Source organism: Bos javanicus, chromosome 3, assembly GCF_032452875.1.
Source record: "Bos javanicus breed banteng chromosome 3, ARS-OSU_banteng_1.0, whole genome shotgun sequence".
In the NCBI taxonomy this organism is placed as follows: domain Eukaryota; kingdom Metazoa; phylum Chordata; class Mammalia; order Artiodactyla; family Bovidae; genus Bos; species Bos javanicus.
In genome coordinates, this window is record NC_083870.1 from 18,122,853 (window position 1) to 18,136,794 (window position 13,942).

Consider the following 13,942-nt stretch of genomic DNA (forward strand, 5'->3'; position numbering starts at 1 on the left):
TGCCAGAAGTTGCAGAAGAACATGGGGTCTATGCTTTGGGATTCCCAGGGCCATCACACATATGGCAAAGGAGGTGAATAAATGGGTTTCAGGGAGAGGTCTGGGGCTCCTGGACCCTAGGGCACAGGGATCCTTAGGACCAGAGCTCAAAGGCCTCACCCAGATTCCCCAGCAAGAGGGGTAGGCCCAGCAGGAGGTGAAGGAGGAGGAGGAAGTGTTTGTCCACTGTCTGTCCCCAGGTCAGCTCTTCTTGGCACAGGGTCCACTTCAGCAGCAGCCACCTCCAAAGGACTGACCACTGCCTCCTCCACAGCACCCGGAGCTCCCCGAGGGCTGGCTGCAGCAGTCAGACCTGTGGGGTCTGCAGTGGTGGGACCTGCGGCGCCTGTGGTGGCTCAGGCAGCAGCCCCCACACCCAGAGCTGCAGCAGCCCCCGGAGCTGGAGCCGCAGCAGCCCTCGGAGCTGACATCACAGCAGGAGGAGACTGGGGGGCATTTTGGGGGGCATTTAGGGGTGGGGCACTTGGGGACGCACTTGGGAGGAGGCTGGCACTGCTGCTGGTTCTGCTGGCAGGACATCTTGGTGGGCGGGTTCAGGATCTGAGGGAGAGACAGACAGCAGGTCAGACCAGCACACAGAGACCTCCCTGCCCCCTTTTGCCCTCTTAGCATCACTTATAATCTTAAAAGCATAATATCCAGTTAGTTTTACTACTCTTAGTAGCTTTCCCATACTCTTGAATTTTATATTTGAAACTTCAGCACAGCCTTGTAAGTCAGACAAGAGCTTTCATCTTTTGTACAAAGTAGTAACTAAGACCAAACAATATAACAAAACATCTCCAAGAGTCTAAAATCTTATAAGTGGAGTTGGAACTGATTCTATCTATGTCTTCCAAATCTGAAATTGTCCAGTTTATAGGCCATTTAAGGACAAATTCTTTCTTAAAGAAAAAATACAGCAACCAGTCCCCTGATCGTAATTTGATTTATTCTGTAAGGTCAGCATTGCAAAAAACCTTACAGATTACAGCTCTCATTAAGCTCACTTATATTAAAAATCATTGTTGTTTAGTCGCTCATCATGTCTGACTCTTTTGTGACCCCAAGGACCGGCCCACCAGGCTCCTCTGTCTGTGGAACTTCCCAGGTAAGGATACTGGAGTGGGCTGCCATTTCCTTCTCCAGGGGATCTTCCTGACCCAGGGATCAAACCCTCATCTCCTGCATTGGCAGGGGGATTTTTTTTACCACTGAGCCACCAGGGAAGCCCTTTATTAAAGAAGAGATTAATAATCCTCTCAATCACTACAGCCCTGGGACTTGAACCTCTGCCCCCTGACCTCAGTCCAGAGAGGTCCCATCTCCTTAAGCTGATGGGTTGCGATGGTGATCCTCAGGCTTACTGTTTCTTAATCAACATGGAAGTTTATAAATGACTTCCAGACCCATGAATAAGCATGGAGAAGTTTAATAATAAGCAAGGTTAAAAATCCCAGAGGAGCCTGAGGTCTCTGTCTTGGGCTGCTCCTTCACTGCAGATGGGGGCAGGGCTATATTTTCACACGTGAGCTCCCTCCTGACACCTGTCAGAGTGGAGCATGGTGTCTGTCAGGTCATCAGTGTCCTTGTCCTGAGAGGCCCTCTCCACAAGGTCAGCTTGTTTCCTTTAGAGCACAGCCACCTGACTCTTCTCCCTATGTTCCCAGTTGGTACCAGATCCCTCCTTGCATCCCTGCCTCAGTCTTCCTGTGCCCTCCTCCTCTGACACAATGACCTTACTCTTAAGGTCCTGCCTTCTCGTTCATATCTGAGCATGCTCTGTGGAAGGCCCCACTCCAGTTCTCAGAGGATGCTTACCGGCACACACGCAGCACAGGTTTGTCAGCACCACAGGAGAGGAGTGGATGGAGGTCCTCTGGCCCCAAGGTCCTTTTATCCCAGTCTTGGGCTCTGCCCTCAGGAGTGAGACAGGGCCTGGGCATCTGGGCATGAGAGGACCGCCTCCTGCCATCCACGTGGCTCCTATGACAAGTGATGACTGGTAGCTTCTCCCTGTCTCACTCTATGAACTCAGGGAAGCCTCTCCAAGTAGCTTGGAATAGAGCTACTTAGAAACAAGGAGTGGAGAAGTTGGGAGACACTTTACTTTGGATCTTCTGTTTCATTCTCCTTGAGAAATATGAGCATGGAAGGCCTCTTAGCTCCTGTTTTTGTTGCTTGGGGCCCAATCACTTTCTTTTCTTCTTCCTTCTGATATAAATTCATTACTCATGGCAGTCTGTTTCAGACTGTAATTTGGAGATGTTTTCACATTTCTCCACTTAGGTAACCCTGCCAGGCTATCAAAGGTCAGCAAAATTTGATCTCTCCCCCAAATATGCCCCATGGCCTGTTTCACCATAGCCTGCAAACTAAGAATAGTTTTACATATTAAATGTTTGTGAAGAGAAATCGAAAGGAGACTCTTTCATGAAACATGAAAGTTATAATAAATTCAAATTTCAGTGTTCATAAAGTTTTACTTCGAACCAGGCCTTCTCATTTCTTTATTCTCCAGGGCTATTTTCATACTGTGGTGGCAGGATTAAGTAGTTGGGAGAGAGACCCTAGGGTTCCCAAAGCCCAAAGTATTTACTCTTTAGCCTTTACCAAAGTTTGCTGATGTATCTCATTGCTTTTATGAGCCGGAGATCAGACAGATCTAGAAAGCAATCCTGATTCTGCCACTTGCTAGCTGTGTGTCCATGCAAAAGTTGCTTGAGTCATTTTTAGTTTTGATTGGTTGTTTGTTCCTCAGTTATAAAGTACAGGTAATGATAAAAATATTTCACAAGGATATTGTTTCAGTCAATAAGACAGTATAAAGAAAAGGACTGGTGGAAGACTGGTAATGTGGTGGATCCTCAAGTTATAAGATGCCTATGTATTTGTAAATAAAGATAAATTATATAATTCTAAACCATAACTTCCTTCAAAGAAGGGTAAATCTGGATTTTTTTTTTTCATCCTTTTCTTTTTCAAATTACTTGTTCTGCTTAAATATCTTGACTTTTTTTTTTTTTTTTTGGCTATGTCCTTCAGCTTGTGGGACCTTATTTCCCTGACCAGGGATGGAACCCATGTCCCTGCAGTGGAACTGTGGAGACCTAATCACTGAACCGCCAAGGAAGTCCCTACCTTGATGTTTTTGACTATGAAATATGGCCAGGAAAGGAGTTTGTGGGGAGGAGGAGATGAGCTCTGCATTGCTCCACATAGAACAGCTGGTCAAAGATGATGTGCAGAGAAGCAGAGAAGTGCAGAGTGGGGCACCCAGGCACCAGGGCCAGGGAAACTGGAGGTGAGGTGGTAGAGCGACCTCCAGAGGCCCTTTTTAAGTCCCTTGCAACTTGTGACCCTCGGTTTTTACTGTAGATTTCTCTGCTAGTAAAGTTTTTCTACCCCAGCAAGTTGAGTAGTTGAAAGGCAAGGACAAGAATTCACATTTGGTTCAAGCTGGTGTATAGCACCGTGGTGAGATTTTCTGAAAGGAAACTAATTAATTAATTAGAAAAAGGCACACTGAGGTCAGAAGCAGCATGTGAAGAAAAACCCTCTCCTTCCTGTCAGTGGCAGAAAAATTTGGGGAGAATCAAAAGTTTCCCAGAGTCTGGAACATTATAATGACTTAACAAATCACAAGGGGAAGAATAAGGTCAGTTAACATATAGTTACAAGATATTAATAAGTAATATATACATTTGGGTGGACAAATTATATAGAGACTAAATATGTGTGTTTATATAAACATACACACACATATGTTTTTATAGTGGTATTGTGTGTGTTGTGTATATAGAGGTATTTTATTGGCTTTTTTTTTGTGTCCCACCTTCCTGGTTTTTCCCTCTATCTTCTTCATTAGAACTCTTCTAGAAATAATTACCCATGACCATTAAATAAGGTGACCAAAGCCATACATCAAGTTTGCCAGAGACAGTTTTAGATTATGTCTTTTATCCCAGCATAAATGTTCATAAACCTTCTTTTCAAATTCAACCCTGTTCCAGTTCAGATAATGACGATATAGTCACACTACCATCCAATGATGTCTTCTTAAGAGGCTTCACTGATCAGGATAAAACCTAAACAACTTGGCCTTGATTCAAATATCTATACAGTATGACCCTTTTCTGTTTCTAAAAGTTTTTCCTTTGTTCCCTTAAGAGAAGAAATCCTCTTAAACTGAAATGGCTCATTAGCTCTACTTTGAATAGGCTGCATGCATGCGTGCTAAGCCTTTCAGTCGTGTCCGACTGTTTGTGACGCTATGGACTCCAGGCGAGACTACTGGAGTGGGTTGCCATTTCTTCTCCAGCGGATCGAACCCCCACCTCTTATGTCTCCTGCATTGGCAGGTAGGTTTTACCACTAGCGCCACCAGGTTACTTCATGCCTTATCTTTGTTTTGCTTATGTGACATATTTCTGATCAAGTATTTATTGAGAACAGGGTCTGGATATAAAACATTTATATCCCCCTCTGCTCCTAGAGCAGAGAGATGCAGATAGCCATTTCACCAGGGTTTCTTAGCACCCAAGAGTTTGTACATAGCTTTTCCATGGGATTTAAGTCAATCAGGTAACAGTTTGATATTAAGACGTGTACTGTTATATGTGCTGGTCATATCATCCTACAGAGATCTCCTTGTACATTACTCAAGTGAAATATTTGTTCTCAATATGTTCTAAAGGGCGTAGCTATGGAAGGAGAGATTGGGATATTGATTCCCTGGCTCACACAGTCAGTAACTACTCCAAAGCCCAGCTCATGGATTCCTAGGTTAATGGAGCTGATGTCCCACTGGGTCATGCCTCTGCCTCTAAGCATGGCAACACCCAACCTTTTATGAGTCTGACTCCGGGTATAGGTGATTAATCAGCAGTGTGGTTGCAATATCTTGAGGACTTCTTTCTAAGCCTTGGCTTTTAGAGTTCAATTGATGCAGTAACATTTCAAAAGAAAACAAAAATGTTTACTTACAAGGGATTGGTTTTCTGAGATTATTTACTCATCAAAGTGTAAGGCGAGTGCAGAGAAAAAGAGAGTGAGCTAGGCGGTCAGGCAAGGAAAAGAAATATACTAGAGGGAAAACGAGAGGGTGACTGGCCCTTAAGAAGAACCAGTGTCCTCCCGCTCTGACGGGATCTTTCTTATACACCTCCAGTGAAAAATTCTCTGAAGGGATGGTTAAATTTTAGCCTGTAGCTGAGTCCTGAGGTCACATAGCCGGAGGTCTGGAATCTGGTGGTCTCCTAAGATCTTTAGAAGGTAGGTGCCATCAGGAAAGCAGAATGTCGTTTGGGCAATTTGGTCGGTCTCAAGGGTCACTGTGACTTTATCCTTTGTTTGAGAGGTCAGCATAAGTTATGTTAACAATGAGTCCCCATGTAGGCCCTATCACAAAGGTATCTGTCTCCCATGTTCTTGGATAATTTCACAGGATGGGAGGAAACACTGCTGAGATTCACAGGAAGCTATTAAAACTGGGTGAATTTTTCTCATTCCCTGCACCCTACAGCCCCTTCCAGAGACAGGACCTTGTACATCATCAATTTTTACTTCCCTTCCCTTCCCTTCTCTTCCCCCTCAAAATATTTGAAAGTGAAAGTGTTAGTTGCTTAGTCATGTTCAACTCTTTGCAACCCCATGGATGGTAGGCTGCCAGGCCCCTCTGTCCATGGGATTCTCCAGGCAAGAAAACTGGAGTGGGTTGCCATGCCCTTCTCCAGGGGGTTTTCCCAATCCAGGGATCAAATCTGGATCTCCTACATTGCAGACAGATCCTTTACCTTCTGAGCACCAAGGAAGCCCTCAAAACCTTTAAGATACAAAATATTTTTAAAAGGACATTTTAAAAGTATTAAGGGAAAATATTTATTATTTCTAATTCATTGAGAAATAAACTTATTTTGAAGGAAAAAGAAAAATTGATAAATGAGTATACCAAGCTAAAAATCTATATAACAAATAGCATTCACAAATAAGACAGAAAGAAAATCAATAAGTGGGGAGATTGCAACACATTTACGAGGAACATAGAAGACAGCTCTCACAAGTCAACAAAAAATACACAAGTTCAGTTCAGTCGCTCAGTTTTCTCTGACTCTTTGCACCCCATAGACTACAGCATGCCAGGTTTCCCTGTCCATCACCAACTCCCGGAGCCTGCTCAAACTCATGTCCATTGACTTGGTGATGCCAGCCAAATATGCAAGCACACCAACAAACAGATGAGCAAAGAACAAGAACAGGCAACACACGTTGTATTTGGAGTTTTTTACGGAGTATTTCCTGCCATATCAGTAAACAAGGCTGTCACAGCCATCAGTGATTTCCGCACCTCTGAATGTAAATTTCTGAGCCCAGAGGGTGTCTGAAAGGGAGAACAATGCCTGAGCCTGCGAGATCCAGCAGCTGTTGGATGCCACCACTAAAACTCAGGAAGCAAGACGCAGGCCCCAGATAGCTGAGATACATATGAAAGGAATGATTTCAGTGAGCCCAGATGCTTGCATCTTCCCATACAAAAAGGAACGTTAAATTCCTTAACTTGAGGTATCTGGTTTTCCTTAATTGACAGTAATATTTTGCTGTTCAGACTGCCTGCTGCCTGCCCCTTTTGATGCAAACTTCTGTGTAACCTGACTCCTCCTGCATCCTCAAAGCAGTTTCTCAGGACTACTTGAGATACTACCTCCTGAGCTTGAAGTCCCAAGAGTTCCCACCAAATAAAACAACTCTCTACTTTCAGGTTGTGACTATATTTTTCAGTTGACACACATACCAGAAAATAAATACAAATGGCCAAAGAATAAGTGAAAATATATTCAATGTTGCCAATCAAAAAAGATCGACAAATTAAAAGGAAATGTCTTATGGAACAGTGTCAATCCAGTGTATTCATTCACTGGCAAAGACTGAGTGCCTGACAGACTCTCATTGTTGGAGGGGATGCTTAGAATTGGGCACTCAAACTTCATTGGCTTGAAAATAAATTGGTATAATTATCATGCATGACAGTATGATGATTCATTCATTTAATCAGCCTTTATGATGTGTGAATGAATTAAAATGTAAAATGAGCATACTTTTTTGACAGTGTTTGAATATATAGGAACTTAGCCTAAAGAAATAAGGGAATGGTAAGAAAAAAATATATGCATAAGGATGTTCCTTGTAGCAAATTATCAATAGTAGGAATACAGTAATCCTAACCCTGCCAGCCTCCTGTGTCCATGGGATTCTCCAGGCACGAGTACCAGAGTGGGTTGCCAGTTCCTCCTCCAGGGGATTCTCCCAACCCAGGGATTGAACCCACGTTTCTTATGTCTCCTACATTGGCAGGCAGGTTCTTTACTACTAGCACCACCAGTTAATCCCCCCAAAACACATTTTCCCTGACTGGGAATTGAACCCAGTTCATAGTGGTGAAAGGACCTAATCCTAGCCACTAGACCACCAGCCTGACAAATGGAATTGCTCCATCATTGACAGTTCTTATATTACCCTGTCCTCAGGGCTCAGAGCAGTAACAGAGGAGCAGGTGTTTTTCAGAGAGTGCGCAGATGAGGGTCAACAAGTCTGCTGGAGTGCCTGTCCTTCTTGCTCTGGTCCATGACGGTGAAAGACCGTGAAGCTCTCCTCCCACTGGTTTGACCGTCTAAGATGGGGAAGAGGGTGGTCAGAGAGCATCCTGGGTCCTAATGTGTTGCCTGGACTGTGTGGACATCCTGACCTCAAACTCAATGGAAATTGTGGAGAAATTTCCTATGTGTGGGCAGGAGGGCTCCCACACATAGGAGGCAGAGAAGAAATTAAGTCCAACCTCCACTGCTGGACACTGACTTCTGGACTCACCAGAGATCAAAAGGTAAAGAGAAGGGAAGGTCCAAGAGAGTTTGTCTCCTTGTTTGTAAGGAGCTTCAGGCCTTGAAGCATCTATCAGGACCCATATCAGCATTTCTCCCTGTGCCTAGAGGCAGTGGTAGTTGAACTTGCCACTTATCAACCTTTATTTGCCTTTCAGGTCTTCAATAAGTCAGCAGTTCCTTACAGAAAGTTCTGTCTGGTAAGGCAAACATCTTAATTTCTGTTCCCTGACCTCTTCTAAGAGAGTGACTAGTTTCAGCTTTAATGAGGACAGGAGTTGAAGGAATTTAATCTTAAGGACTCAATGAGTCTAGAAAGCAACTGATACTGTTCTAGGGTTCAGATGACAAGTGGAGAAAGGGCAGAGGGCAGACATGCTTGTATTTCCCGGTACGTCGACAAGTAAGAGGAAGACAGTCTAGGACAAGGTGGTGAACGGATGATTTGTTTTATTGTTTCATTTCAGGTAGGGAACTGCCAGTGGCATAAGAATTATTCTCTGGGGTTCCCAAGGCAGCTTGAAGAGATGGGATCAGGGATTGGCAGATGAGTTTTTAGGAAAGAACACAGATTTCTGGATTCCAAGTCAGAAGAAACTTCTAGGACAAAATTTGAAATCTTCACTGATAACGTCTCAGCAGACAGGCCAAAGGAAGATGGTCTTGTCTTTTTCATGCCTCTAATTCAGCTCTTCTTGGCTCAGGTCCACTTCAGCAGCAGCCGCCTCCAAAGGACTGACCACTCCCGCCTCCACAGCACCCGGAGCCCCCCGAGGACTGGCTGCAGCAGTCAGACCTGTGGCGTCTGCGGTGGTGGGACCTGTGGCGTCTGTGGTGGCTCAGGCAGCAGCCCCCACACCCAGAGCTGCAGCAGTCCCCGGAGCTGGAGCCGCAGCAGCCCTCGGAGCTGACATCACAGCAGGAGGAGACTGGGGGACACTTTGGGGGGCATTTTGGGGTGGGGCACTTGGGGGCACACTTAGGAGGGGGCTGGCACTGCTGTTGGTTCTGCTGGCAGGACATCTTGGTGGGCGGGTTCAGGATCTGAGGGAGAGACAGACAGCAGGTCAGACCAGCACACAGAGACTTCCCTGCCCCTTCCTGAACTTTCAGCATCTTTCTAGACCATTTATCTTGAAAGCTTTCAGATCAGACATAAGAAAATCATCTCTTTTGTGCTCATTAACATTTCCTAAGTGTCAGAAGAAGGACCAGGAAATAAATTGGCTCCAGGTCAGCATTCTCTCTACCACATCATCAAGATCCTTGAAAATGTCCAATGTAGGGACCATTTTAGAGCTGAAAGCCTCATTAAGGAAAATGAAAAATCTTCCTCTTCATGAAGAATTTCTGCTATGTTTTGGTTTTGCAGAACATAGAAAATTGCAATGACAAAGGGCCTTGGAGTCAATGTGTCCCAATCAGCTCATTTCAGAAGAAACTGAAACAAAGGCAAATTCACTGGCCTGGTGCTATTCACAAATACATCACAGTTTCATCCCCAGGTTCCCTGACTCCCAACCCAATGACTGTCTTATATCCTTCTCCCCTGGCTTGTTGCCGGGCTTCTCAGCCTCTACTATGGATCTTCTTGTTGGAATCCAAACAGATCCACAAGTGTTTCTGATTCTCTCCACTAAGTACTAACATCCTTAGTCCATTATTTCTACAACTGGGTAGGGATGTGTTTCCAAAATGATGTTTCCATTATATACCCCACTCCAGCATCATCTAGAGGTCAGTATTTTTATTCCCTAAAAGCAGAAAAACACACCCAGCAACTGAAAACCATTTGGTTTCTCTACAGCTCCAGCACTAGCCACAAGAATCTTTCCAGTAGCTCTTGGTCTCTCCCTCATCTTATCCTTCCCTCCTTCAGATTTCCTGAGCTTTTGTCCTTGCCAGCCACAACTCCACCCCCAAGTTTCTGCCCTGCCCTCTCCTCTGGTCTAAGCATCCTCTTTGGAAGGCCCTGCTCCCATTCCCAGTGGACACTCACCAGCACACACGCAGCAGAGAGTCGTCAGCACCTCAGCAGAGGAGTGGATGGAGGTGCTGTGTCCCAAGGCCCTTTTATCCTGGCCTTGGGCTCTGCCCTCAGGTGTGAGCCAGGGCCTGGGCATCTGGACATGAGAGGACCGCCTCCTGCCACCTACATGGTTCCTGTGACAGGTGATGAATGGCACTTCTTCCCTGCCTCCCTCCATGTGGCTCAGGGCAGCTGTTCCTGGCTAGGAAAGCACCTGCCTAAAATGAGGGCTATAGTGGGTGGAAACAGACACCAGCATTTGTGGACTCCTCTGTTGCCTTCCTTTCCATGGAAGATGGCTCTCTTCACAGCCTTCTCTTCACACTGAGGGACCTGGTCACATGATGCCTTTCCTTCCACCCCAGATATTAATTTTTCATCTGGACCTCTGGATCTAGATAGCTTGGAGTGAAAATCTACATGTCTAAATTGCAGGGGTGTGTGTATGTGTGTATGGCTGTCAACTAAAAAATCTATTCACAGTCTAAGAGTTTAGAGTTTTGTTTTATTTGGTGAAAATTTTTAGGACTTCAAGCCCTGGAAATAGCATCTCAAGTAACCCTGAGAAAACTGAGATGAGGTGAGGGGGAAACTAGGGTATTTAGGAGTTTTGCAACAAAGGGCAAATAGTAGGTGCAAAAGATTACCATCAGTAAAAGAAAACCAGATATCTTAAATTAAGGAACTTAGCACTTTTCTGTGTTTGGGAAGATGCAAGAGTCTGGGCTCACTGAAATCATTCCTTGGATATGTGCCTCAGCTATCTGGGACCAGTATCCTCTGTTTACACATCCCAAATTTCCTGAGGGCTCACCACAGGGAGTGGCTGCATCTGATGACTGCTAGATAGCAGGTATTCTTTTCCTTGGGGCTCACCAGCTCACCATTGGTGGTGGCTGCAGTCTCTGATGACTGTGGCATTCTTTGTTTATTGATGTGGCAGGCGATATTTTGTATCAGAATAGAATATTCTGATTACTAGAACCATATCAGAATGGAATATTCTATCATAACCTTAGTTTTCTAATATTTTAAATTGAGATTATGATAGAAATGTCTTCTTCAGGATTTACAAATTAAGATGGCAAAGAGAAAGTAGACCAGATTGCATTCAGCACTAATTGATGTTCAGGTTGATAGGTATAAAGAAAAATAGATTCAGACATGAATTTTTAACAGACAGTGAGCTTTTATTAAGCCAAAGCTATCTTTTAAAAATAGGTGGGTCTTATTAAAACTAAATGCCATTTTTCCCAATATACCTCAACAAACCTGACATTATGACGAGACCTCTAGAATTAAAATTGGAGACGAGGACTGAAGAGGGGCATGTTTCCCTAAATTATACCCTGAAAAGAATTCACAGTTTCCTGGGGCAGATCTGCAGGAATGAAGTAAAGTAAAAATGGGATAAGTGAAAAAAGAAAGTGACAAAAGAAGAGGTCTTAAAGTGTGACTTCAAGTGGTGTGACTGGTATACTTAAGAACAGACATATTCAATATTCATTAAAAATTTTTCATTACTGCAATATAGATTTCCTATGTTCCCCAAGGTTAAAAATAACCAAATGGAAATTTTAAAAATTAGAAACAGATTATCTGAAAAAAATTAGTTCAAAATTAAATATAATGTCAGAAAAGTCACTGGATGGTCTTAGCAGATTGTAAAGCACAGAAGAACAGACTGGTGAACCTGAATTTGAAAAAAATTATTCAAACTGAATGGAAGACAGAAAAAAATATTGGGGAAAAATGAACACATGATTGATAATCTGTTAAAAAATAGCAAACAGTCTACATACATGTTAGAGTCCAGAAGATAAAATAAATAGAATGGAGGAGGAAATACATTTTAAAACAATAGTCAAAAAATTTCCAAATTTCATAAAAATTGTTAACTAATAAATCCAAAATGTTATAGACAAACAAAAAAAAAATCCAGTAAGTAGTAAAGTGTGTCTAGGGGCAAGATACAAATTATTCTTGGAAAATAGGTAAAAGAGAAAGGAATTCTGAAGAAGGTAACCAGAAAGATTTGTCAAAGAGGTCTGGTACGAATATAGGCTTTAAAGGGTGGTGAAGACTTGATCCCTGGGGTGGAACCAGGAGGACGTTCAGTGGAGAAGAGCAGTGTGAGAATATGTATGGTGCAGGAGGATACAGGTGGTCTTTTGGGAGCAGAGTGGTCCAGCATGATTGAATGTAGGGCATATGTGATGGAGTAGGGAGGGAGAGTGAGGCACAGAATAAGGCAGAAAAGAAGACTAGGTCCAGATTTTGGGGAGACTACAGCCAGGGTCAGTCCCCCAGGTTTTATGCAATGTTCACCAAAAATCCACTGAAGGTCTTGGTTCAATTTTATTATTGTTACTTGTATGTTTGACATTTTAGCAGGGTAAGGATAGTCACATTCATGCTGGGGATTCACACAGGAGACTTTGGGACAGAGGACAACAGCAGTAGGGGGAGAGCTGAGAAAATGCCACTGCTGATAATCCCCTAGATGTTGTCAAGATTGATAATTGCTTCCTCATGAATTCCAAATCCAAAGACCTTCGAAAACTGAGTTTCTTGTCTGATTGTTTATGATAGTCATTAGGTGGCAAAAAAAACTGAACTGAGCTGACAGTGAGGTTTCTTCACCTTACTGTGAATGTTCCTATGTTCTGTTGCAGAAATACAAATGACCTCTCTGAGGGAACCCTGAAGCCATGGGGTGTGGAGGATCTGGACTTTACACCCTGCCTCCCCAAGATGTGGTGGACTCCTTGGTTTGAGTTTGTAAAAAATTATGTGACTATCTCAATTAAATAGAGGCTAGCACCACCAGGGGAAGCTCTCATGCCCTGCAAGGATAACAGAGCCCAACAAGAAGAAAAAGACTTCTCTCCTGACCAGGACTCAGCCAATGAAAAACCATGGACTCTTGTTAACTACAGCCCTCCCAACTTCCTTTTCCCCTTCATATAAGTGTTCTCCTTTCCTCACCATGTAGGGACTTGTATGTGACTCCCCATGATTGCAGACACCACGTTGCAATTCACCAAGGATCCCAAATAAACTCATCTTTGCTGGAGAAATAGCTGGCAGTCTGTTTTAGGTCAACAAAATCCATGGTGTTGGGGTTGTACTTGGCCAACTCTGAAGTATTCCTGCAGCATTACTATCAAAAATAAATTATATTTATTGACTATCCTCCTTTTTTAAAATGTCCTAAATTTTATTTGGTGCCAAGGGATTCAGATAAGGAATAGGTCTGTGGTATTTGTATCCTGGCAACCCACTCTGGTATTCTTGTCTGGGAAATTCCATGGACAGAGGAGCCTGGTGGACTATAGGCCACGGGGTTGCAAAGAGCTGGACACAACTTAGCGACTAAGCAGCAACAAATGCCAATATAGTTTGCTACTGGAGGATTAAGACTATACTCATTGGAAAAAGCTCCCGGATTTCTGACTGAATAAAACAAACCTCTGAAGAATGCAAATGAGATGCTTAGGAAATAAATGATGAATAAATGCTTGCTCAGCCCAGCCTTTTTATCTAGGCAAGGTCAAGTCAGGAGGCCTTTGAGTGACTAAGGGCCCAATCTCCATTCAAGCCTAAAAGGTACCTCTGATTGATGGAGAGCCTCTTCTCCCTGGTACCACCTGTCCCTCTGGCTGGTCCAAGGAGACACACCAGTGGTAAATTGGCTGCACAGCATCAATAAGCTAGTGGTCATTTGTGATAGCTGCTCATCTCAGTATCCTTAAACCCAACATCCACTCTGGTACTTGAACTTTGTGATCTCAAAACTTCTACTCTTTCTAGATTCAGCGTTTTGCCTCAGCCATTTTCCAGCATCATCGCTTTATCCCTCTTCTGTCTGCCATTCCATGTCCCTTTACTTTTTCAATTGCTTTTCTTCCAAGCCCCCCTACTTGACCTAGCTTGAGGCAGGAGATAGATGGGCCCCTGGGGAGTCGGAGTTAGTTTCCGGTGAACCAGATAAAAATAG

General features: G+C 43.7%; 1 protein-coding gene across 1 annotated transcript; it reads right to left on the reverse strand.

Annotated features, from left to right (window-relative positions):
* Positions 1-267: 267 nt before the first annotated feature.
* On the reverse strand, positions 268-10,002 carry LOC133245090 (keratin-associated protein 5-11-like). The gene is made up of 3 exons (XM_061412991.1): positions 9,913-10,002; positions 8,639-8,957; positions 268-647 (listed from the first exon to the last, which is right to left on the reverse strand). Exons 2-3 carry the CDS (start codon positions 8,934-8,936, stop codon positions 268-270), a joined length of 678 nt encoding a protein of 225 aa, XP_061268975.1. The 5' UTR covers positions 8,937-8,957; positions 9,913-10,002.
* Between the last annotated feature and the right edge of the window lie 3,940 nt (positions 10,003-13,942).